We start from the raw sequence: 25817 nt of genomic DNA, 5'->3' as shown, positions 1-25817 counted from the left end.
AGAGTATCACAGCCCTGTGTCCTGGGAAGAGCGCTGGGCTTGGAGTCAGGGAGACCTAGGTCACTATATACCACACACAAGTCACGTGACCCCTATCAGACCCACCTGTAAAATGGGGATAATAGCACCAACCGCACAGTGATAACATATGTAAAGCACTTTGCAAACTCTAAAGTATTCTGTAATAGCTATCATTATTACTATGTTTATTTCAACAATGTTTTAACGATGCTACAGAAATGAATATTTCTTCCCAAAAGAAAGGGCATAAAGTATCAAAATGAGATAAACGTAACTATACATCCAAACGTCTGATTTTGTAAAACTGTTCCGGGTACTAGGAGAGATACAAATTTAGGTAAGATGTAGCCCTGGCCACCATGGAGCTCAAAGCTTAGCAGAGGGGTGGATGATGCCCAAATACGGATCATTATGATCCTAGGACAGTCCCACAATCCAAGGAGTCATCTAGCAAGCTCTCAGTTCCAGAACTTTTGATTAATCTATTAGTTTGCACTTTGTTTTTACGTGAACAGTAATAGGAACATTGGGCATGCTACCATAGCCACCTTCACATTCATCTTCACCATTTGACGCCATCTTTGATAAAAAGTTGAATTTCTTCTCCACCCATCCTTTCCTTCGTAGAGTATTGCGGATTACCGGGTAGTGTCCATAGATGGAAAATATCTTCTTGTCCTAAAAGAAAAAGGAAACATTTTTAAGTATTGAAGGAAAGCAGAATTCATACTACAAGAGGGTCCACACCACTGACTTCAGAGTTTGCAGAACACAACAAAAATTGGCTCAGATTGAGAAGACATGGTCATGCTGATCATGCTTCCACCACTTACCAGTGTGATCTTGGCCCATAATGACAATGATATGTTGGAAGATTGACAAAATTCCTTACGTACAATCATCAGTCTCCCTAGCCGAGTTACTCCTTAATTTACCATCTGTCAAATAGCCTCTAAAGAGAGTTCTAGTTCTAGAATTCTGAAACTAAATAAGGATGTAAGAGAAGGTGCTGTGGAGGAAGGTGCCTGGGTGAAGCCTTGAAAAAGGGAAATCCAAGGCACGAGAACATTGTAGACAATGACAGAGAGAGACAAAAAGGTGGAGAAAATGGGGCAAGAGGAAGACTTTGACAGCTGGAACTGTTTCTGGGAAGTAGAATTCAGAGGGCCTGGATGGCAGAGGAACTTGCCTTTTATTCTATTAAAAATTGGGAGCCATGGAAAGTTTTTGAGCCCAGATCATAAGATCAAAACAACAAAGATGGATACATGAGGAAGCTGACTCCTGGAGTAGATGAGGGATGATTGTAGACAGGGGAAGAGGCTGGAAACATAGAGAAGAGTCAAGAGGCTATTATAAGAGATTAAGGGAAAACAGAGAGGAGTCATTACTGAGGTAGCCGTTGTGGAAATGGAAAGAGAAAAAAGAGTGTGAGAGACATTGAAAAGTTAAAATCAACACTAAGATAACTTAAGTTTTTGAACCAATAAAATAAAAAGAGAAGTTACATGAAGAGGCAAGGGATGAGTTCATTTTTTTTCATACCGAGTACCAGCCCATCTCCTTTTCTGGTTAGATCTAAGCCCCATCTCATGAACAAGTTTTTTAAGAAGCACGAGAACCAAAAGTGTTTTTTCCCCTGTTCTTTGAATTGTCAGTAATTTTATTTCATCTGAGATTGGCACTCCAGGCTTCACAGTCACATGGAACCACTGGGAGAATGTTAGCATTAAAGGGATTAACTTTTGGAGCAAAAACCAATTTGGGTCCTACGGTTTCCCAATAGGAAACAACATAATCTCCTCTTCTGATTCAGTTTCAAGCCCAGGCAATTCTGTAGCAGTTGTCCAAGATATACATATTGATGGATTAATCTGAGGGGCTGCCATCCAGATCTGTACCATAATCTGGGCAATACCCATTTGTCATCCATTCTATTTTTCAGTGTGGATGTCTAGTCCGATCTCCTTCCTGTTTCTTCAGAATTTTATTGAGAGAGCTTTGTAATGTTCCTAGGGAACTGACAATTAGTATGTCATCTACTAAGAGGGGATGCTTCTTTTGTTTGGATCTGATACAGGTTAACCTCTACAGTACATGTCCAATGCCATCTATACCTATACTCAGAGTTTAAGTTGCTGGGGCCAAATTAACTGCTTCTTGAAATACCATGAAATTGGAGAAGGGCATATGCTTAACTGTCAAATCTGTCAGCTAGAGGCCAGTAAGAGGAATTCTGCTCCTGGCAAAGCTCTCCAAACTATTATTATGGCATTTATGAGCATTTAGAGAAGAAAGCAGTGATTCCCAAGAAAGAACTTGGACTCATCAAAAATGGATATTGTCTGAGTATGAGATCTGGCTGACAAAGTCTCAGGAGCTGTCCCTGAGGCAAAGGTTGTATGACGAAAGGTATGGTTGAATGGTCAGGGTCCAATGATTAGAAGACGATTTAGCAAGAGCTCTCTGGGAAAGTGCTCCAGATATCTGTGATTGGCCCTGTGATATTCAGTATTTTAATAAATGATCTAGATGTGAAGACATGGAGGGTAGATAAGATTATCAATAGTACAGATGGCAAAAAATTTGGAGGGAATACTGACACTTTGGACAATAAAGCCAAGATCCAGGAAATAAAATCCTGACAGACTGTAGAATGATGACCAAGTCAAAAACAAAGAGATTTAATATAGATAAATGACACTTACATTGGCACTTTGGGTTTAAAAAAAACTGATTTCACAAGAGTTGAAAGATGGAAGCCTGAATAAACAATAGTTCTTATGTGGGGGCAGAGCCAAGATGGAGGAGCAAGAAGAAGAAGTGTGGAGGGCTTCTGTCCCACAAACTCCTGCAAAGAGATCTAGTAACTGCACCAGCCTGGAGCCTGATGGGGAGATACAGGAGAAAAAGTCACAGCGAGTCTGTTGTCCAGCCCAAGTCTGTATAGGGACACAGACAGGGAGGTCTTCAGGCACTAAGAATGAGTTGCCTGTAAGCACTCCAGTGTTCAGGGAAAGACTGCATACCAGGGCAAGAAGAGGTTCTGTGCCCACACTGGGGTACCTTAATGGGGGTGTGAAATGGCAGTTTTATTGCCTGCTCCCAAGTTCCAGATCATAGATCCAAAGTGGAATAGGAAGGGGACCTGTGTCCTGGGATAGAGTCCTGGATAGTGAGGACCTTCATAGTATACCAAGAAAGGAAGCAAGCACATTTGGCTTAGACCCTCCCCCCATTCAAAGCAGGGTGTTGCTTCCAGTATCATGTGCAGGCTACAGAGAAATAAACGAGACATGATCTCTGACCAAAAGCTGGTTGGGAGGGACAGAGTCCAGCAGCACCTGCTGTTGCTCAGACCCAAACCCAGGTCAGCAACTTGCAGAGTTCAGACTGGGCAGGGTAAGGGGGAGCAAACTTTGCGCTAGATCAAACCACTTTGGGAGCACTGAAAGCTTGCAGGTCTCCAGCAGCCCAAGCTGTTCCTGAGATCCTGGAACAACATACATTCAATACCCTGAGAAAGCAGCAACACAACCAGCCCAGACCTTGCCCCACCTCCAGAAGCGCTCAGACTTCAGCTTTAACAGCAGGTTCAAAAGTTAGGAAGGAAGGTGGAAGAAGCAAGCAAAAGACGAATTCCACCTTAACAAGCTATTATTGGATGCTCAAGGGATGCTCAAAACACAAACACAGAGACAAGAATGATTCTAAAACATCTAGGAGCAAGGCCTTAGAGAAAAACATGGCCAGGGTACAAACAACTAAAATTCCTAGAAGAGTTTAGTTTTTTGTTTGTTTGCTCTTTTGTGAACTTAAGAAATTAAACAAGCATCTCCATATAACAGAGTAGAATATAAAAAGAGGATTGTACATAAAACTACAAATCTATTATGTACAACTTGCTTTTCCTTTTAAACATATAACAAAATCATCATGTAACTTTCTTTTTTCCCTCCTTAGAGATGGCTACCATTAGCTACAAATAAGTATATATAGTAAGACCATACTATACATAATCCTATTTATCAGTTCTTTCACGGGATGCAGAGAGCATCTTCATCGGTCCTTTATAGTTAATTTGGGTATTTATGATAGTCAAAATGACTTGGTCATTCAAAGTTGTTCTAAAAACAATCCCACTGTTCCTATACATAGTGTTTTCTTGGTTCTGCTCATTTTGCTCTTCATTATTTCATGCAAGTCTTTCCGTGCCTTTCTAAGATCATTGAGCTCATCATCTCTTATAGCACAGTAGTATTACATCCCAATCATATAACACAACTTATTCAGCCATTCCCCAATCGATGGGCATCCCCGCAATTTCCAGTTCTTTGTCATCACAAACAGAACTAACAAATAGGATCTTTTTCTTTTTCCCTAATCATCTTGGGAAATAGACCTAGTAGCAGTATTGCTGGGTCAAAGGGTATAGGTAGTTTATTAACTCTTTGGGTATAATCCCAGATTGCTCCCCGAAATGGTTGGATCAGTTCACAATTCCACCAACAGTGAGTTAGTGTCCCAATTTTTCTACATGCTCTCCAATATTTGCTGCTTTCCCCTTCTATCATCTTAGCCAATCTGATAGGTATAAAATGATATCTCAAGGTTGTTATAATTTGCATTTCTCTAATCAATAATGATTTAGAGCACTTTTTCATAAGATTAGGAATTGCTTTTATTTCATCGAGAAAATGCCTGTTCATATCCTTTAACCATTTTTCAACTGGGAAATGATTCATATCGTTATATATTTGACAAAATTCTTTACATATTTGAGATATGAAACCTTTATCTGAGTAATTGTTTATAAAAATTTTCCCCCAATTTTGTGCTTTGCTTCTGATATTGGCTACTTTGGTTTTATTTGCATAAGAAAACCTTTAAATTTAATGCAATCAAAATTATCCATTTTACACCTTTTATGCTCTCTATCTTGTTTATTCTTAAATTGTTCGCCTATCCATAAGTCTGATAAGTAATATATTACATGTTCTTCAAATTTTCTTGTAATGTCTCCCTTTATATCTAGGTCTTGTATCCATTTTAATCTTGTCTCGGTAAATGGTGTAAGAATCTATGTACGATATCTGCCAGACTGCTTTCCAACTTTCCCAACAATTTTCACCATATAAAGAATTCTTAACACCGCCCCCCCGCAAATGAAGTCTTTAGGCTTTTCAAACATAAGGTTACTATAGCCATTTGCTGCTGTAAATTGTATATCTACTTTGTTCCACTGATTTATTTACCTTTCTATTTCTTAGCCAATGTCAGGTAGTTTTGATAATTACTGTCTTATAGTGTAGTTTAAGATTTGGTACTGCTAAACCTCCTTCTCCTTTACTAGAAGAATTTTTTTCAAAAAAAGCTTAAAATGCTTTTATAACTGAGAGTACTTAGGTAAGAAAATCAGAAAAGAAAGAAAACTATAGAAGAAAGGATTGAAAAGGGGGTTACCAGCTTGGTACAAGATGTTGCTCAAGCAACAAACTCCCTGAAAAGTTGACTAGACCAAATAGAAACCAATAGCTCCATGAGATAATCGAATGATCTAACAAAAGCCATGATCAAAAAAAGAGCTTTGACATCACATTTCAAGAAATATTAAAACTGCTTATATCCCTTAAAACTAAAGGGCAAAGCATAAACAAAGAATCCCGGTCACTTTCTGAAAGAAACCCCAAAATGAAGACTCCAAGAAACATCACTGCCAAAACACAGAGCTTCCGGGTCAAAGAAAAAATCCTGCAAGCAGTCAGAAAAAAAGAAACAATGTTAAGTACTGAGGAGCCACAATCAGGATCACTATCAGCCACCTCTGTGAAAGAATAGACAACTTGGAATACAATATCCCAGAGGGCAAAGGCATACAACCAAGAATCACATACCCAGCAAAACTGAGAATAGTCCTCCCGGGGGTAGGGGGGAGGAAGATCTTTAATGAAATAGAGGACTTCCAAGCATTCCTGATGAAAAGACCACCACTACAGAAAAACTTCAAAGTTTAAACACAGGAGTCAAGAGAAAAATCAAAAGGCTGTACATGAAGGAACAATGATAAAGGATTAAATGTGGATGAATTGATTACATTCTAAGGGAGTCTAATCAGAAAAGGCCCAGAGTGGTTTGTTATGCCTTAATGATCTTAAGAATGGAAAAAAGAAGAGATGAGGAATACAATGCAGGGGAAGGGAAAGGAAGGTTAGGGGAAATGATCTCACATAGTCAAGGTACACAAAAAAGAATGGGAATCTGAGGGGATGCTCATCAATTGGGGTGAATTGGCAAGTTACAGTATATAAATGTGATGGAATACTATTATGCTGAACTTTATCGATGTAATGACCAACCCGGATTCCAGAGAAGCAAAAAGGAAACATGCTACTACTGCCCACCTTCTGAAAGAGAGGTGAAGGACTCAGAATGAAGAATGAAACAAATTATTTTTTGGAGATGGCCAACATGGAAATTTGTTTTGATTGACTATACATTTCTGTAACGAGAGGCATGTGTGTGTGTGTTTTTGTGTGTGTGTGTGTGTGTGTGTGTGTGTGTGTGTGTGTTCTTTCAGTTGGTGGAAGAAGCGTTGGGGTGGCCTGATAAGGCAGATTTTGGCTGATTAAAGCAAAACTACTTACACATATATACCCACATATGTATATATGTCCAACAGTTCTTGTGGGAAAGAGCCATAGGCTTTCATGGGATGCCACAATAGCTACAACATAACATGGCCCCTTGAAAAGCTCATGATTTCTCCCAGGCTGAATTGAGAGGTGGTAATTCAGTTCTGGGGACCATTTTTGACAAGGAACATCAACAAACTGGAGAGCCTCCAGAAGCTTCGGGTAGGATAGTGAGGTGGCTCAAGGCCATGCCATAGGAGGAAAGATTGGATCTTTTATCAGAAAAGTAGTCTTAGAGGGGCACAGGACAGGTGCCTTCAGGTATCTGAAAGGTCATGGTCAGGACTAGGAGAAATGAATAGAAGTAGCATAGAGCAGGCTTAGGAGTCCTTGAAGGAAAAACTTCCTAATAGTATGAGCTGTCCCAAAGTGGCAGGGCATCCCAGGGATTTTGGACAGCCTATCGCCCAAGCCTGGAATGTCCTTCTGCCTTCCCTCTGCCTGACCCTTGGGAGCCCTCCCTAGGATGCATCAAGGCTCAGCTTAACTAGCATTTCCTACAAAAGGCCTTTCCTACTTTTCCCAGATGTTGGGGCTCCCACTGCCCTCGAATGATTTGGTGTTAATTTTGTAAGAATTTTGTTATGCCTCATTTGTCTGTGTGCAGATGGTTCCTCACCCTGCTCCCTGCTGACCCCACCACCAAAGCCAGTAGAATGTAATTCCTGGAAAGAAGAGGCTGCTGAGTTGGGGGCTCTATAACCTCTTTGCTTAACAAATGACTGTTTAAAAGCTTCATTTCACCTATGGCAAAGTAAAGTTTATTCTTCCCTTAGTAAATGCTTAATGCATGTGTGACGTCATTTCTTCCCAATGAAAGCCTTCAAATATTTAAAAGTATCTATCATGTCATCCCATGGGCCTTCTCTTATCCTATCTGCACACCCAAATGTACTTCAAGGACTCCTTCCCTGGTGTGTTTCAAGCCACTCACCCGGCTGACAGTACTAATGTGTGGGTAGTCTTCACTTTATCCAAGAGCAGTCCCCCATGACTGCTCTGAAATGTGGTCTGAGCAGGGCAGAGGCCACTGGGACCAGCACATCTCTGCTGAGGGGTTAGAGATTTATATTAGTGAAACCTGAGATCAGGCTACCTTTGTCTGCTGTTGCCCCACCCCAGAGTCAGAGGTTAATCAGAATGCCCAGATCCTCTTCCACATGAACTACTCCTGGTCCTTCCTGTCTCCCTGATCCTGGTGTTTTGCATTTGATACTTTGACCCTAAATCCAGGGTTTTAAATACAGACTATGAAGATCATTCTGAATCCTGACCAAAATCACAGTATCTCAGAGGTGGAAGTAACTCCAAACATCATGGCCTCTTAACTTGGGGTCTATGAATTGCTGTTCTAAAGTATTGTGGTAACTGTTTCAATCTAATTAGCTTCCTTTGGTTTCACCAGACTGACTGCCAAGGGCTATGACACACAAAAGCCAAGGGACCTCTCTGATTTGGATCAAACTGTCCATGAACAAAATGCCCTTCTCTAATTTCTGTAACAAATGTTTACCCAACCTCTACTCTAGGGCTTCCAGCAAAGAGGAACCCACTGCTTCTCCAGTCTTCCTCTGTGCTCTAGACACCATAGATAGCACATTATCTTATTAGCATAGATAGCAAATAGCTTCAGAAATACTATTCTAAATTAAGACTTCCCCTCCAGGCTGACATCTGCTGTTTCTGGTTCTTCTATGCAACCCTGGAGATTCCTTCGAGGTGAATGCTACCAGCCTGTAACTACTTACTGAGTCTTAGAGTTGCACCAACTCTTCCTTGAGGGGGGACCTGTAGCCAGAATGGACTTTGATTTCTTTGAATGACTCAGCTCGCCTCGTTGAGCTTCCCTGGATGCTGGGGCTTGCTCTTCCGGGGCAGGACCAGAGCTTCCTGTGTGATGAGTCGTGGTGCTGGCTGAGGGGAGGTGTGTTAACGTGGTCTACGCTGGGGGAGGGGCCAAGTCAAGAACCAATCGGCCCTGGTCGTTCAGGCGGCGCTTGATGATGTCAAAAACTCTATAAGAGGGGAGAGGACAGCTTGAAGATCCTCCTTTCCTTTTCTGGTTGGAGCCAGAGACACCTACAGCCGAAGCTGAGCTGCCGGTAGCAGAGCTGACTAGAGGCTAGTGGGTAATCTTCTTACCGTAGAGGGGAAGCATGTATACGATTTTGCCTTATACCATCTCACTTCTCTGTGGCCTTTTGGTTACCCTTATAAGGCGGACTTATTGGACCTGGAAGCTTTTGATGAAAATATCAAAATGGGGACGCTGGTTTGTGGGCTTGTTATTGTGGAGTGTAAATACATGCTTTAGTTCTCCTGCCTTCTGCCTAGAGAATTCCTTATATCCTGCGGTTCCGGACCTTTTAGGCACATATGAGATTCTCTTTGAAATCATAAATTCTGCCTTCCTAATATAGGACCATCCTAGGTCAGGAAGCTTCAGCCTGTGGCATGGGAGGCTTCTGTTAATGCAGGGCTGATAGGACATAGACCCATACTTTTATCAGAGGTCAGTCCTGAGGACCATCGCCAAATCATACTGCCATGAAGAAGCCACAGGTATCAGAGAAAGAGAACGAAATGTCTAGGCATGAGAAGCAGGGTAAGATTCCTGGGTCTAACACTTACTAGATGCTGGACTCTAGGCAACTCTCAGCTTTAGTTTCCTCCCCTATAAAATGGAGATAGCAATCCTTGGAGTGTCTATCTAAGGCCATTGTGAGGAAAGCTCTTTGTCCATTTTAAAGTGCTATAGAAAGCGATATGATAAAAGGTGAGCTGTGACCTCTGGCTCCTAGGGTACATCTGATTGGCCTTCATGACCCTGAGATGACACAAAAGGCTTTTTGGTCAGTCTGCTACACCCAGGCCTGCCTCCACCCACATGCAAACTGGTGCGTGCCACTGGCTTTTTGAGCCTTAGGGACTGAGCTACTGTATCCCAATTAAACACCACCAGCTGCAAGACTGACTGGGCCATCATCTTAACCCTTCTCCTAAGAGTCCAGATTCTAACTGGGTACCTCCACTCCTTAAGCAGACCAAAAAAAAATCTCCCTTTCTGGGAATGCCTTGATATTAATCTTCACTAGGGGTACATCAGCTTTCCTTGACCCCCGAGGGAGCCCTGATCCTTTTTTTTTGGGGGGGGGGGGAAGTGGGGCACTAAGATTTAGCCATAATTACCAGGCTTTGAATGCCATTGGGGCACTCCCTCCACCCACTGATCCCTGGCCTGAGCCAGTTACAAAGTGCCCACATCTTCACAGTGGTTCTTCATGGGACCTACAACGTGGTCCACATGAGAGGGGATAGATGAATGGAAGACTGTTTTAAACATGGACTGTTTCTGTCCATGGTGCTGCCACCTGTTAGCTTGTCAGTCTCCCAGGGTCTCCTGATCTCCACATTTCATGGGCCTTCTGGGGGCAGGCATTTATATGTAGGGAGAGAGAATCCATCCCAGAACACCTAGCTGGGCAGCCCCTTTCTGACCCTTTCAAATACAGCACTTCCTTATGAAGCTGAAGAAATGAGAACGTCTGAAGTACATTCCCAGGAAGCAGCCCACAAAGGTCCAACATCTGCCCTCAAGGAGCCAACCATTTCTGACATTCACGCGGCATTTCTACCTTGACATCTCCTCATAAATATGGCTTAAGAAACAACAAACATCTAGGTCCTTTCCAATGATCTGCTGACAAACAGGCAGTGATGAGCCTCAGGGAGAAGGGAGCTTGACAGGACAGAACCCTCAGCAACAGCGGAAGAATGAGGAGACATGGCAGGATGGAGAAAAGAGGATGAGATCAGATTTGGATATGTGCCTTTTAAGATGCCAGATGGAAATATCCAACAACAGGGACCCAGGGAGCCAGGACTGGAGCTGAGGGAACAAACCTGGGGTGCAGTCATTTGGAGAGAAGTAATAAGTGAAGCCACAGGAGTGCATAAGACTGCCAAAAGGTGGAAAGAAAAGAGGAAACAAGTAAGGCAAGAGCTTCGGCCAGCTAAGCATAGAATATGGAGAAGGAATTGGCAAATGATTCCAAGTCAGAAGGATGAGTCAGAAGAACCGTGAGAGAATGTTTTCGTGGATGGGAAAGGACAGGAGAGACTGTCAAATGCTGCAGAGATAGCAAGGGGAACAAGTTAAAAAGACCAATGGACTGAGTGCCAAGGAGGTCGCTGATTCCAGCAGAACGGAGGCAGATTACAAGGGGCTGAGAAATGAGTGGGTGGTGAGAAACTGAAGGCAATGAGAAAATGCAGACTATTGATTAGCAGTTAGGGGCAGAAGAGATGTTGAACGAGAGCTTGTGGGGGGGGGGGCGGACAGGATCAAGGGAAGGATTGGGGGATGTTTGTAGGCTGAGCAGAAGGAATCACTCAAAAGCTTAGTTTACCAGACAAAACGCTGTGGTTACCAAGTATCCAGATACTGACAAAAAAAGGGAGACATTTCCTACTATGTTTCAAACCTCCCATGGCCATGGAGGCAGCCTTGTACGTTACTCCAGGATGCCTTCTGGTATGACTTAGCCATATACTCAGGAGTTTCAGAACAAGGACTCTGATTTATCTCCCCTTTCTGGACATAAAAAGTGCTAAGGGTCAAAGCCCACCTCTCCTCTTCCTGTTACTGTCCCTCATCAGCCAGACTGCAATCAGTGTGAGTTTTCTTGGCTAGGCTTCCTCCTATCAGGACAATGGGGGCAGTTCCAGTCATTCTCCACAGTAGAGCATCACCTCCTCTTTCACCCACGTTAAGGATTCTGCCCCCAGGAAAGAGATTCTTGCCAAGGATGATTTCCTAAAAGAACTGAAGATCGCCCAAGGCAGGCAACTCAGAATGGGCGGGCCACCTGGGTCTCTACCCACATTTCACTTCTGCTCTGAAGGTGAAGATCATGCCCAAGGGATTGCTCCCGGCTGCCCTCCGAGGATCATGCACCTTGTTCCGCTGCTGGTGGGCTATTTTAGACTCTTTCTTCCAATCCATCCCTCCTCTGTTAGGCAACATGGACCTTACACCACCTTTCCCATTAGCCCCATCCACACAGAGGATTCCAGGTTGAGCCCACTACCCATGAAAATGACTGATTGAAAATGGTCAAACGGGCCTGCAGACCGGAAGATTATCTCCAGACCTCCACACCTCAAGAAGCAGTTGCACTGGTGCTACCCCACACTGAGCCAAACCCCAGATTCTGGCGCAGAGTTCTGAGGGGGAGGAGAAGGGTGGACGGTGCAGGATCCAGGTTCACAGAACCATGGATCTTGTAAAGACTCTGGAGTGGGTGGATCCACCACATCAGCCCACCCCATCCAAAAGGTAAACTGCTCCACAATTCATTCCATTCTCGATGTTCCCATCTAGCTTTCCCAGGATCCGGTTCTTCTTCCCCCACTGGTTCTGTCACTTCATCAATATACTCGGTGGTAATTCTCTAGGTTTGTCGCCTGCCCACTGGATCTTAGCCCACCCTCTCCCTCCCCAGCTACCCTGATTCCTTTACTCAACGCACTTGGCCAAAGAGCACCAGGATCAATGCTCACTGATTCCTGGGGGTGCCACCACTTTCTTAGTGGGCTGCCCTTGTGACTGACAATAGATTCCACACAGCCAAGTTTTGCGGGTCCTTGGGATGATTTCTATCTCCTCACCTCCAGACCCCCATTGTGGCCAGTCTCTGACAACATCCTACACAACACAGCTTGAAGTGGCTGGACCATCACCTGCACTGAGGTCATCGATGCTTCCTGATGGAGCCTCCTAGCTCTCCAGCACTGCCAGAAATGTTTTCTGTCCCAAGGTCCTGCCTCGGGTTATGAAGGATGATGTCTATGCAGCAGTTAAGGATGCAAGAGTTAATCTCCCCTGGGCATTCCATCAAGGTCTTCCTTTGTCCTCTATCCGCAGGCAGAGCTCTCAAAGGAAAGGTGCCTGAGAAAGGAAGGCTCTTCCCCAGCACCAAGAGCTACACTGCAAAACGGCCACGACACACATTCGGGTCAAACCTGATCTGCTTTATTCGAATTAGTTTGGACAAAGCATGACATTAACAAGCAAAGAACCCAAACTTCCTTTACCGAGGGTCCATGGCATCTGAAAAGAAAAGAAAAGTAGTAACAGTCCCCCAGCCTCACTGTGTACCCCAGTGAGCTTGGAGCTCAGCAGCTGCTACTGCCCCAGAAGCAGCATCCAGAGCTGAGGCCCAGGCACCAATTAGTGTCTCTGCTTAGAAGTAAGTCAGCTTCAGAGAAGAAGAGAGGAAGGAAAGAAAGGAATAGAGGGAGGGAGAGAGGAAAGAAGGGAGGGAAGAAAGGGAAGGAGGGAGAGAAGGAATGAAAGGAGGAAGGAGGGAGAGAAGAAAGAAAGAAAGGAAGGAAAGGAAGGAGGGAGAGAAGGAATGAGAGGAAGGAAAGGAGGGACAGAAAGAGGAAAGGAGGGAGGGAGGGAGGAAAAAAAGGAGGGAAGGAAAGGAAGGAGAAAGAAGAGGAGGAAGGAAAGGAGTGAAAGGAGAGAGGAAGGAAAGGAGAGAGGGAGAGAGGGAAAAAGAGAGGGAGAGAGGAAGGGAGGGAAGGAAGGAAAGAGGAAAGGAAGGAGGGAGGAAAGGAAGGAAGAAAAGAAAGGAAGGAAAAGAGGGAGGGAAAAAAGGAGGGAAGGTGGGGCAGCTAGGTGGCACAGTGAGTAGAGCACGGGCCCTGGAGTCAGGAGTACCTGAGTTCAAATGCGGCCTCAGATACTTGACACATTTACTAGCTGTGTGAGCTTGGACAAGTCACTTAACCCCAATTGCCCTGCCTTCCTCCCCAAATCAAAAACAAAAGAAAGGAGGGAAGGAGAAAGGGAAGGGAGTAAAGAAGAAAGGAGGGAAAAAAGGAAGGGAAGAAGAGAGAGGAAGAAGAGAGGGAGAAGTCATCTTTGAGAAGAATTGTAGCACAGCTACAAGAACATTAGCCTGGGCATCACCACATCTCCAGTCCAGTCCTGGGTCTTGTCTGTTACTCATTATCTAACCTGGGGCAAATTACTTCTTTAATCTCAGCTGCTACTGAAGAGAGGCCAACTGTGGACCCAGTTGGCCTTGGAATGCCAGACTGTTCAAGTCAGAAGGCAACCTGGAGTTCACACGGCCCAAAACTCCCCAGCTCTGATGCATTTCTGAGCCTCAGAATCCTCGTCCATAAAATGGGCACAATCCTTATAGTGCTCACCTCATGGGACTATTGTGTAGAAGGGACTTGGGGAGCTGGGATTAACAGGGGCACATCAGCTCTCAAAGGGTTGTTAGGAAGGAGGGGTTTTGCCAAGGGTAACAAGAACAAGGGCCTGTGGCAGCTGTCAAGGAAAAACTCTGGACTACAGACCTCTGAGCAGATAAAGAGGCAGGCACCAAAACTTACATGTTCCTTCACATCTCCACGTGACCTCTCCACCCCCGAAACTGGCCTACCTCGACTCTGAATTGCCATCAGCAGAGCCCTCCTAAAGCTCCCGGCGACAGATGACCACAGTGAAAGAGAATTGGGACTGCACTGGTGGGCTCGGACCAATCTATAATGCACTGGCCAGGTAGGTGCTTCCCTACTTATGATCCCAGCTGCTTCCTGATAATATCTCAAACTGTGGCTCAATCCACACAAGGTATAGAGTGAACAAGCAAAGAAACACTCAGCAGGGACACTAGGCAGGGCATGCACTGTTCAAGCCCCATACTGGCTCATGGGTCGGAATGCCAGCAATGACACAGCACTAAGATGGTAAGTCCTGGGCTGTCTACACATAGGGACTAGGGGTTCAGGCTACTGTCTTCAAGCGTGTAGAAGGGAAACCTTAGGACCCCTAGCTATGGAAGCAAGGACAAGGAAATATCAAAACGAACATTCGACAAATATCAACTACTCTGTTGATCAAGAGGAGAAAACAAGAAGGCGGGAAAGAATCTTACTTTGGGAATCAAAAGTAGCCAGGTCTTCCAAAGCCTCATCTAGAAAGATTTGGTAGTGCCAAACCCAGGGAAAATCCAGCAGGAGGTGGAAAATGCGTTGAAACATCAGGAAGGCCAGCAAACAAATCACAACAACTACCTGGTGAAGCCTGGAAAATGTATCACCCCTGTGGAGCCCATGATCCTTGCTGGTGAGCCTTACACTCCAGCAATATTACCATGTCCGAGAAAACCAAAACCAAAAGAGCTTTTATTCGCTGCCTGGCAGCCATCCCTCCTGCCTGGCATCCTGTGCAAGAAGAGAAACCCCAAAGTCCTCTAGGTGACAGAGGTCCAGTGGCTCCTTGGGCACCACCCACCTAACTCGGACCAAAGAACAAACTCCGTATCCATCAGTTGGCATCACCTGGGTTCTCTAAAGACTGGAGGGGATGCACAGAGAGGGGGAACAGGACCGCCTGCCTACAGATGTTAGTAGAACTTGTAGAGACAGATTGCTGCAGCTCACTGAAAAAAAAAGACTACTGAATAATGGATTGGGTTGTTGGGAGTCACGAGCTCCCTTGTCCCACTGGAATCAGAGGCTGGATGACGGGCTGTCTGGGTATGTGAGAAGGGTCCTCAGACTTCAGAAGTGCCCAAGCAGATAACCTCTGAGAGCCCAAGAGGAGAGCACATTTGGGGATTAGGAGAGATCACCAATTTATGCTATTTGTGACCTGTCAAGAGGGTCCTCCAGGAGGGGGTGAAAAGTGGAGAAGCAGAAAAAAAAACCATGAAAGACCAAAGCCTGAATCTGAATATACTTTCTGGGAAGCAAAGTAAGCAGCAGGAAGGGAGAACCAAAGGAAAGCATCCCAAATCCAAGCAATCAATTCAAGTGTGGCTCCCTGGAGCTTTACAGGGAGCTAGCTCTCCAAAGGCCACCGAGGGGCCAAGCTGTCCTGGGTGTTCCCAGGGAAGGGTCTCTGCTCCTGTATTCCAGGGCAGCAGCAGACGCCTGGGGCCCTGGCAGAATCAGACAAGAGATCCCTATGTTCTCACATTTCATCAAAGCCTACAGCATGACTACAGGAAAGAGGAAAAGGTTTAGAGGCTTATGGGCCTTGTGCCCAGCAACCATGACGAGGTGCCATTCTGCCCCAAGTTCAGGATCAACATCTTCTGTTTCAGAAAAAAGACCCAAATGTGTTCTATGCCAGTGTATTCACATGACTACTAGAATTCATGGGGGAGGGGGAGAGCAAGAACAGGAATCTGCCCCAAGAAAACAGGTTCACAGGGCCCACCTTCAGGGGTCGCAGGAGCCAAACACAACCCTCAGATGCCCCTTTCATACTCCCAATTCGACAAAAACACCTAATCCCATCACTGTGGAAAACAGCACCAGACTTAACAAAATATAATCCATTCCAAATATGAGCAGGCGCCTTTAAAGACTAACGTCCTGAGTCGTCATATTGATCTGCCTATCCCGTGAGAGAGCTTTGGCGTGGTAGAGAGTTCATGTTAGAGACGAGGGTTCATGAATTACATTGCTCCAGAGTACTCCAGGTAGATGAGAGAAAACAGACATCAATATTGAACACACCCCTTAGAGCAAAGCCCCAGCCCCCTCTCCCCTGCCCCGGGATCTCAAATTTATATACCTTGATTGCTTTTTCAGTTAAATGTCTTGCTAGTTTGAATCTGTCCAATTTTGGGGAAGGAGTTGATTCTCGAGAAATTTCTTGGTTTACTTCTACAAAAGAAAAAAGAAAAGCCACTACCAACCAGAGCCACAAACGTATCTGCCACTGAATAGGGTTGGGGTGGGGGACAACACACGTTCAGTTAGGACTCTGCCAATTAATAGGCTTTCTCTTTTTCACTCCCCTAAACATCCCCTGGGGTAAATAAAGGCCACACACGGAGGAAGGGAAGGCTCTGGGACCTTGGGACAGTGGGATAGAAGACACTGAGCCACCACCCCCACTCAAGAATAAGAAATGAGTCAACACCCACTGAAATGTTACTATAGTAGCAAGAGACAGCAGATGACCTGGGTCTAATTTCCAGTCAGTTTCTTTACTATCTTTGTGACATTGGACAAGCTACTTCCCAGCTCAGTTTCCTCATTTAAAATGAGGGGATCAAGCTCACACCCCCTAAGATTCCTTCTGATTATAAATCCTTGAAGCCCATGAATCTTTGTATATTTATCATGCCATAGAGAAATTGGGTCACAGAGAACCCTTCTCACTAACGTTGGTATTATTCTTAATTTTAAAGGACCAGGTGCTAAGACAGGGCTTGGCTTTTTAACATTATTTCCACACACGGTGATCCACAAGCGACCTTCATCTCCATTTTGCTCCTTTGTTGGTATTACCAGAAGCTCTTTTCATTTCTACTCCCCATGAAGCCCAGCAGGAACTAGAGTGGGAGATTTCCCTTCCTCTCCCCACTCTGAGACCTAGAAACCAGGAAATATCTCAGGATCCACCCCCAGCTCCCAGAGAGTGTAGGGAGCCAGAAAAACAGAAGGTTTTCAGTGAGTGGGGTTTTATTCTTTGGCTAAAAGTTGTATGTAAAAAGTATTCTTGTGCAAATGTATCAGAGAGGCATAATCATTCAAATAGAAGGGCACATAGGTATTTCCAAGGCCAATCCAATTATCCACTTAGTGATTACTGAGTTATTATCTACATGTAGGTAAGAAAACTATCTAATATGCTACCAGACACCTTTTCCCTGAACAAGTTAATAAATTAATTTGTAAATACAAACTATTTTCTTCTCTTCTTTCTTCATCAGGTGAAACTGTTGAAAGTCTCTTTTCAACATAATTCTGATCCATTCTGGCTGTAATTAATAATTCGTCATTTCTGCCTTTCTTGACTCTTTTTCCTGCATTAGGAAAGAAATCATTTATGTGACTAGGTTTAAAAAAAATCATTCCAAACAGCGTGAGTTTGGGTCATTAATACCTGGAAGCTAAAAGTGGAGAATCGTGGAAGATTCCCTCGGTTAATCTTTCTTTCACTTCCCTCTCCTCCAAAATGCCCTCCCCGCCCCCTTCTCACTCCCATCGCCCTAGTTTGGGGTTCTCGTGGCCTTTGCACCGCAGGTTTATGGCGATGTTCTCCTCACTGGTGGCCAGCCTTCTTCCTCTGTCCAGTCGAGACAATGGAAAGCCGGCAAGCCACCAAAATCGTCTAGGACATTTGAAAATTCTCCAAATGCCCGTAAAATAAAATGCCAGCCCCTCGGCCTAGCATTTAAGGCCCTCCAAAACAATCCACCTTTCCCGGCTTATCTCTCGGTTTCCCGCATGCCCTGGCATCGGCACAGATTCCCCAGGACTGGATCGTTCCCTTGGATCAATCTACCCGTTGAAATCCGTCTTCTTTTCAAGAAACAGCTCAGACACCACCACCACCACCACCACCCCTTAGGAAGCTCTTGCTTCTTCACACACCTGATCTAGGCCTCCTCCTTAGCCCGCATCCCGCACTCTACCTGGTCTGGAGCTTTCGTGTGCACGGATGCCTGCTCTATCCTCCCTCCCCGACCCGCTCCCGCGCTTTGCGCCCAGTGGGAAGGTCCTGACGGGGGCAGGGACTGGCTTCTTTTGTCTGTTTCCCTAGCACCTCGCCCAGTGCGGTGCCCAATAGTAGGCAGGATTCAACTAAGGTTTAAACTAAAAGGACAGCCTCCTCACCAAAAATAAAAGAAGGTTTAAAAAGCATTTATTAAAGCACCTCTTTGGGCGCAGCTGCAGTTTTCCCACTTGGCTGATTTTGGTCGACAAAGACCCGCGAAGATTTCGGTCAAGGACACACCTTGTCGCCTACCCTGGCCCTGCATTTAATGCAAAGGTTGTTACCACCTGATCGGCCACTGGTAAGAAGAGTCAGTTACGGGACCGCGCTGCTCCCGGAGCTACAGAGGCCGTTTCTACAAGCTAGGAGGGCGCCTCGGTCCCTCGGCACTCTTTAGAAACGCGGCCAGATTCAGGAGTTCAGTGTGGCTCGGCCCCGGGGTCCTAGGCGGACTCCCCACTCCCCGCGCGGACCCTCTCCGGAGGAGGGCAAAAACCTGGCTCTGTGTGTCCCCCCTGTGGCATTATGTACCCCCTGCTGATGCAGCCTGGACCCGGGCTCCGAGGCTGGGCGGGGCCGTTCCCAAGCTTTCTCTTCGACCCTGGAGGGAGGGGGACGGGGGGGCTTTCTCCCAAGAGCCTTGGCCTCCGCCCGCTCTCTCGGGGTGCGGGACGGCGAGCTCCGCGCGCGGGAGCAAGGCTCGAGCCCTGGGCCGGGGCCGGCCGCCTGGCTCACCGTGGGTCCCGGGAGCGGGGGGTCTAGCGGCAGCGGCGTTCCCCTGGGCAGGTCGGGCGGGCCTGGGGGCCGCCTCGCCGCTCCCCCGGAGGCCGCCGCCGCCACACTGGCCGCGGTTGCCCGGGGCAACCCAGTCGGGCGGGGCGGCGCATTGTGCGGCCCGGAGCTGCGGCAGCGGCCCGGAAAGCCAGGGCCCCGGGCCGCGCCGCGGACGGCGGCCCCGCGGGGTGGGGCTGCGGGGCCGGGGAGGCGGCAGCGGGCCTGGGGCGGCCTTGGCCCGACTCCGGCGGCACCGCGGCGGGGCGATCGGCCGCTCCAGCGCAGCCAGCGAGCGTCGCGGCGCCGGCGCCGGAGCCGGGTGCCGCCCAGGGCTGCCGGGGAGGGGCGGGAGGGAGGGAGGAGGGGAGGCCGGGCCGGGCCGGGCCACCACAGGCCAGGAGACCGAGGCTCCCGGCGGCGTCGGCGGTGGCTGCCGCGCTCAGTGTGAGCCGCGGGCGCGGCGCGGCCCGAAGGCAATTGTGCGGCTAGGGGCGGGGGCGGGGGCGGGGGCGGGGCAGGGAGGGAGGGCAGCGGAGGCCCAAGCCGGAGGCGCGGCCGCAGCCCGGGCCTCGGCCACAGCGCGCCTCCGCCTCCGACCCGGCCCTCCAGCCGCGGGTGCGGGGGCCAGCTGTCAGACCGCCCCTCGCACTCTGCTCCGCACTTAGCCTTTTCTCAGTGGTCAGTACGGGACTCGAGATGTCCAAGCTTTCCGAACTGAACCTCAAACCACGCGTCCACAGTCGAGCGCATCCTCCGTGATTGCCACTGGGTTTCCCCCTGCCCAGCCCCGATCTGTTCAGTCCGTTCCCAGCTCTTCACTCCCATGCATCTCCCAGAAATCCAACCAGCGGCTCAATCTTCCCAACTCGGGACCACCCTTCTGGGGCAGGCCTTCGTAACCCTAACCCTACATTTCCCTGGTGTTCCCAACAGAGGCTCCTACACATTCCCGCCCCCTATTTCTCCGCACAGTCCACGAACGAGGATGTGGAACGACTTCCCAGGCTGTCAACTCGTACTTTACTAAGAAAATAAGGATCATTTACCTTGAATTCCCCCTCTTTTCCTCTACATCTCAAAATTCCTTGGCCAGATTCCGGTGCAGAGGTGGCCTTCGCTTGTGCCCCCTCCCTGGTATCTTAACCCTCCATCTTTCCAAGACATTCTCCTTAGCTGCCACCAAACCCCCTCGGGTCTCCAGCAGGCCACCGCGCCTTCACACGACTGTCTGTGTGCTCTCCTTTCTGCCCACTTTCTCCTCTCCATCCCCTCTCAGCTCCCTGAAGCATCCAGGTTTCCAACTTCATGACTCACCTGAAACTTCGTTCCTCTCTGGATTTCCATGATATTGCTCGTCCTCCCTACAGAACATAAGCTTCTTGAGCACAGGAACTGGCACAGAAGTGCCTGCGCTTAATATACGCCGAGTGGTTACTTAATTCATTGCCTGGAGTCTGGACTATTGCAAAAGTCTATGTCACTCCCTGAGCAAGACGCTCAACGCTCTTCCCACCAATTCCGGGAGAAAACTCAGTAGCGTCCTACTCCCCATGACCCCATTTGGGGCTTTCCTGGGCTAAGTTACTTGAGTGGTTTACCATTTCCTCCTCCAGCTCACTTTACAGATGAGGAAACTGAGGCGGAGTGAAGTGACTTGCCCAGGGTCACACAGCCAGTAAGCATCTGAGGTCGGATTTGAACTTAGGAAGATGACTCTTCCTGACTGCAGGCCCATGGCTCTGTGCGCTGAGCCACCTAACCCTCTGCTTGAGATTTAAAGCTCTTTACAATCTTGCTCCAGGGTCTACCTTCCCAAGCCCATTAATCACACCAAAGGAGCCAGTTTACTGTGGCCAAACACACCCTTTGATGCCCTTCTTGAAGCATTTGCCCAAGCTGTCCCCCAAGCCCGGAATGTTATCCCTCCAAACCATCTCCTCTTCCGATTCTGAGACATTCAACTCGAGGATCTCCTACTTTGAAGAACCCGATATTCCTTCCACCCCATATCACTTTGCATTTATCTTGCATCCTTCAGTTATCCGTAACCATGTTTTATCCCAAGTGGACTTCAAGCTCAGTTAATTTTGTATCTGTATCTCCAGCACCTCATAACAATAACCCAAGAAGGATTTAAGAAATACTTGCTTGAAAACAGAGAGTGAAAACTGTATGCCTGTGTGTACAACAGAAAATAGAGCTGAAAAGCTCACTCTGATTGAATGGGCCAAGTTTGGAATTTAGACTTGGGAACCAGGGAACAGCTGGTGGTGACACCAAGTCAGCTCTGTGTGTGTGTGTGTGTGTGTGTGTGTGTGTGTGTGCGCGCGCGCGCGCCCGCGAGCTCATGTGTGTGGCAATGATCCAGGCTGCGCCATGGTGGCCACGGAAAGGATGGATGCAATGGCTTCTGGAAGGAAGGAATCCACAGAACCTGACAACCGACCAAGATGATGCCACCTGGATCAGGGGGCTGGTGACTGAGAGAATGGCTGAGGTCAGCAGAAGCACTCATGATGTGGAATATCATCAGGAAAATGACAGTCAGGGTTTGGATTCTGGGCCCAGTCCCTCAAGACCACCGTCTAGGGAGCTGTGGTCTGTGATGGCCGAGAGAGTAACCTCATCCATAACCATGGATTCTTTTCAATGAGCAGCATTTATTATGAAAACAGCATGAAGATACACCATAACAGAAACAGGAATTAAAAGAAACAATTATCTTGGAAATGACAGACTATTTTATTGGGCTTTCCAGCTCACACGTGAACAGAGAAATGATGAAATTACTACTGGAGACATGATCCCCAGGTCCGAAGCTAGTTATCAACTTTTCTACGAAGCAACTCCCTAAAAGTACATAACTTTATCTCCATTCTAACACTCCTCTTGGTAACACCCATCTCCCTATGAGCTCAGAACCGAACACTGGGCAGCAAGTGTAAAAAAAAAAAAAACAGCAGCTTTAAGTAGGATCAGTGATGCCTCAATTCCATAACATATTACATCAAGTAGCCAAAAGAAAAATAATGAGTCACCTGACTTCCGATGCTGATGACCAACATTGGACAAATCTATTGAGCCTTGAATCATGACTTTGGGTTGGGACTCAGGGTTCCACAGTCAGATACTGAACAAATACAGGGCATACCTCAGGTCTTGAAAGACCTTGACAATTCACTCAGAACTCATTTTCAAGGGACTCCCAAACCCAAATAAATCCTGAAGGTAATCCATATGCCTAGTGAACATAAAGTACCTTACTGAGTAACTTGCTTTCCAGGACCATTAATAATGAACATGAATTTGGAACCTTTTAGAAGTCCCCTTAGAAAATAACTGACCCTAAGAAGCAAACAGAGAATAAGCCTCATTACAGCCTCAATTCCTGGACCTGGAGATGCCAATCTGGAGAACTCATCCACAAGTGTCCCAAAAGTCCAAGTGCAGTTCTTGGTAGCTTAAGCCCTGCAAATGTGACTGATTACAAATCATCCGGCCCACACTGTGCAAATCTCAGCACCAAATGAAGTACATAAGCGCAAGAAGAAAACTGTGACCAAGCCTGATTCCCCACTACTGCGGAGGGCCTCAGTGGCATTATTTTTCCAGCCTGGCCAATATCCTGCCAGATGGCAAAAAGCAGATACAATAACCTCCATTTTTCCTTCAAGTTGGTGAACCGCCCAAAGGAAAGGATCGGAAGGAAGAAACGAGACTAGCTGAGGGAGCATCACCTGCTGGGCTGGGAAAGGACTGAAGGACAGCAACATGGTGCTATCAATATGAAAGAGCAACGTATTTGCAGGACTGTCCAGGCGATCACCAGCCTTAAGCTTAAGAAGGCCTTCAGAAAGGTCATGAGGGTCTTTAAACTTCTGCATCCCAGACAAGGCAGGAAGGTCTATGGTTAAGATTGACTATGGAAGGCTTAACCTAAATGAGATCTAGTGGGAAAAAGCAAACATAGTAAGGGGAAACTCTGCCTGATAAATCTATTATTCATTGAGGATAAAGGGGGCTCCACTAATAGAATTTTTTTGGACTTTCCAAAAGATTGTGACAAGATTCCAGACCAAATGCTGTCTGTCTGCCAAAAAAAAAAATAAATCATGAGGACACGGGGATACTTTTTTATCACAGGGAATTGGCTTAAACTCAAGAAACAAAGGGTCATTATAAAGTGGCCAATCCCTGCAAGGAACTCTCTGCTTGATGAAGCTTCTCACCAATGGGGGTTAGGACCACAGACTGGAGCCAAAAGAAATGCCTAGCAAGATCACCAACTCAGCGGGATTCTTCTGGATAATGATATATACCAAGCTGAAAGGGATAAACTATAACGACAGCTTGCAAATCTGTTCGTGAGTACCAGGAAGATAGTATATGGGCTCCAATGTGGGAAAAAAATAACGTAGACTATATGTGTGAGATGGGCTCTGAGCTGCGATGCCCAAGAGTAAGACCGACATCAGGGACTGGTCCTCATAGACCTGGGCCCAAGAAGAAGACTGGAGACAAAACAGGAAATGTTCATCACCCTTTGTGCCCAATTACGCGGTATCCACGTCTGGAATGCTACCAGTGGTTCTAGGGATGAGGGAGGGTAATGGCAATCAAGGTGGGACTTTGCTTACTATTTTTTCTTTTGGAATGCTAAGGCAAACAAGAGCCTTTCGTGAGTCTTGCCTTTGTTTCAAGAGTCTTTGATCGAATTGGGAATCTCAGATGACCTGCTTAAGTCACAGGAAGGCCTAGGTCACATGGGTTTGAGTAGAGCCCAATAGTTGTGATGCCCTCTAACCCTGAAAAAGGGTATATGTACTCTGAGGTTAGCATTTTGTTTGGGGCTCTCACTGACTAGAAGAGTATCTTGTGATCTGACCAGACGAGACTCTGGGTAGCGGTCACAGAGCCCCCCAGCTTTGAAAACCCAGATGTTGATACTTCTCTCCCTGGTAACTGTATGTATTGCTAGTTAGACGGTTAGAAGCCTGTCTACTGGTTTGTGTTTATTTGCTCTGTTTATATAATGTATGCTTGTAATTTCTATTTGTATACTCTCTGAAGTTCAGGGTGCTGGCTTCTCCCTGAACCAAGTGAATGGTATATGTATGTTTAATTAAAGTAATATTGTTAACCCCTTAAATCTGCTTTCCTTAGAAAAGCAAATCAAAGAACCTGTGCTAGCAGCCCTCATGTGTGCTGGTGTTGTCACAGTCTTACACAGCCACTGTAGCAGGAAGTAGCAATGTTGTTACAGGAGGGAGTGGGGGAGACAGGAAGGGAGGGAGATGGGGAGAGAGAGAGAGGGAGAAGGAGAAGGAGAGGGGGGGGGGAGAATGACAATGATCCAAGGAATGAGGACTCAAAAGACTGTGACTCTTCAGTCTGTTGAACTAAGCACTCAGAGGGAAAATGACTAAAATCTATTACATTATGAGCCTCGATGAAAGCAGACTTCCTCCCCAAATCTCGGCAGACTGGAACTGAGACTAGAAGGGTACATACACTCTGAAGCTTGAAAACCAACAGAATGAAGTCCTACCTTACAGAGAGCGCAGCACAGTTACTGAACGTCACCATTTGAAGAGGTGCTACAAAGGGCTGGTTTTTAGAGGGTTTGGATAAATTCATGGATGATGGACTCATAATAGAATACAAAGGAAAACTGATTACATTTGGGGCACATCCTCGTATCCCAAAACCCATTGAGAAAGACAACAGCGACCTTCCTCAACATATTCCATGGTAACTATGAAATAGAACGCTGTGTTGAATTAACAATGGGTCTGATCCAGTGACACAACTCTCAGGTTCTAATAACCATATTTTCAAGACAACTGAGAAGAATGAATCATCTAACATTACAAAGCAACCAAACGATCAAATGTGTGCCTTATTCCAGACCAAACTGCCACAATATAACCACACTACATATCTGCTACCCTCACCATCCCATCTCATCCTGGGCATGGCGAGCCTTGCTGTACATGGGTCGAGTAAGTACAAAGATGAACACAGTATATTAGACAGGTAGCGAGGGGTGGTCCAAACACTGCTGAGAATGACAAAATCTAAAACGACTGGGACATCAGGGAAGCCGCCAGCCGGCCACCCCCTCCACACCGTTCAGGTCACTGCGCCATCTGTACCACAACCGCTTTCCAGGCTTTGTCTTTGTCGAATTCCTTCAATGTGTTATTGGATACCTAGAGAGCAAAATATTGTAACAGTTATTTCATCGAATGTTTACTGTATTTAAAACTGAAATATTATACCAAATTTCATTCCTTAAATTACATACAATACCCAACTTTGAATGTAACCATGTGATCAATGTTTGATATTTTAACTTAATTAAAATTAGTTCTTTTCCTCTTATGAAAAGGCAAAGGAGAAAAACCAGGTACTTGAATGACTATGGAAGCAAGTCTATCCATGGAGTTTCCCAACATTCTCGGGAACCAAAATCCTACCATAATCTCCTAGCAACTTTACATGCCCTTGCCTCTCATCTTTTCTATCTCAAAAGTACAATCTAGTCCCACCCCTAAGTGTGCCTCCATCCTGCATCAGCTTAGTACCAGCTATGACCCTCTATCTCTCCTCCCTTTCTCAGCTGAATTCCTTGAAAAAGTAGCATCCCCTTTATTTGGTGCCCATTCCCCTCTGCTCACACTCTCTTTGACCCCCTCTGTAATCTGGCTTCTGAGATGGTCACTCAGCTGAGCCTGCTTTTTCCAAGCTTACCCAGGATCTTCTCATCATTAAATCCAATGACCTCT

The 25817-nt window shown here is 46.4% G+C and overlaps 2 protein-coding genes and 1 long non-coding RNA gene across 3 annotated transcripts in view; all 3 read right to left on the bottom strand.

Moving 5' to 3' along the window:
* The window catches only part of TTLL8 (tubulin tyrosine ligase like 8), a 66176-nt gene extending 41421 nt beyond the window's left edge, over positions 1 to 24755 (bottom strand). The window contains exons 1-5 of the mRNA XM_036759868.1: positions 24578 to 24755; positions 20344 to 20390; positions 17441 to 17560; positions 16321 to 16412; positions 570 to 699 (exon numbers count right to left, since the gene is read on the bottom strand). Of these exons, the coding sequence (XP_036615763.1) occupies positions 570 to 699; positions 16321 to 16412; positions 17441 to 17560; positions 20344 to 20390; positions 24578 to 24741 (553 nt within the window). The 5' untranslated portion in view covers positions 24742 to 24755. The remainder of the gene's footprint in view (positions 1 to 569; positions 700 to 16320; positions 16413 to 17440; positions 17561 to 20343; positions 20391 to 24577) is intronic.
* On the bottom strand, positions 18414 to 18970 carry LOC118850460. The gene is made up of 2 exons (XR_005010476.1): positions 18787 to 18970; positions 18414 to 18514 (listed from the first exon to the last, which is right to left on the bottom strand). It is a non-coding gene; the product is annotated as an uncharacterized LOC118850460 (long non-coding RNA).
* MLC1 (modulator of VRAC current 1) overlaps positions 21670 to 25817 on the bottom strand; it is a 41151-nt gene continuing 37003 nt past the window's right edge. The window contains exon 12 of the mRNA XM_036759869.1: positions 21670 to 25241. Coding sequence (XP_036615764.1) covers positions 25167 to 25241 — 75 coding nt within the window. The 3' untranslated portion in view covers positions 21670 to 25166. The remainder of the gene's footprint in view (positions 25242 to 25817) is intronic.

This window comes from Trichosurus vulpecula, chromosome 5, assembly GCF_011100635.1.
Source record: "Trichosurus vulpecula isolate mTriVul1 chromosome 5, mTriVul1.pri, whole genome shotgun sequence".
NCBI classification, from domain to species: domain Eukaryota; kingdom Metazoa; phylum Chordata; class Mammalia; order Diprotodontia; family Phalangeridae; genus Trichosurus; species Trichosurus vulpecula.
The sequence above is the reverse complement of the archived record's forward strand: the minus strand, read 5'-3'. Positions and strand labels throughout refer to the sequence as shown.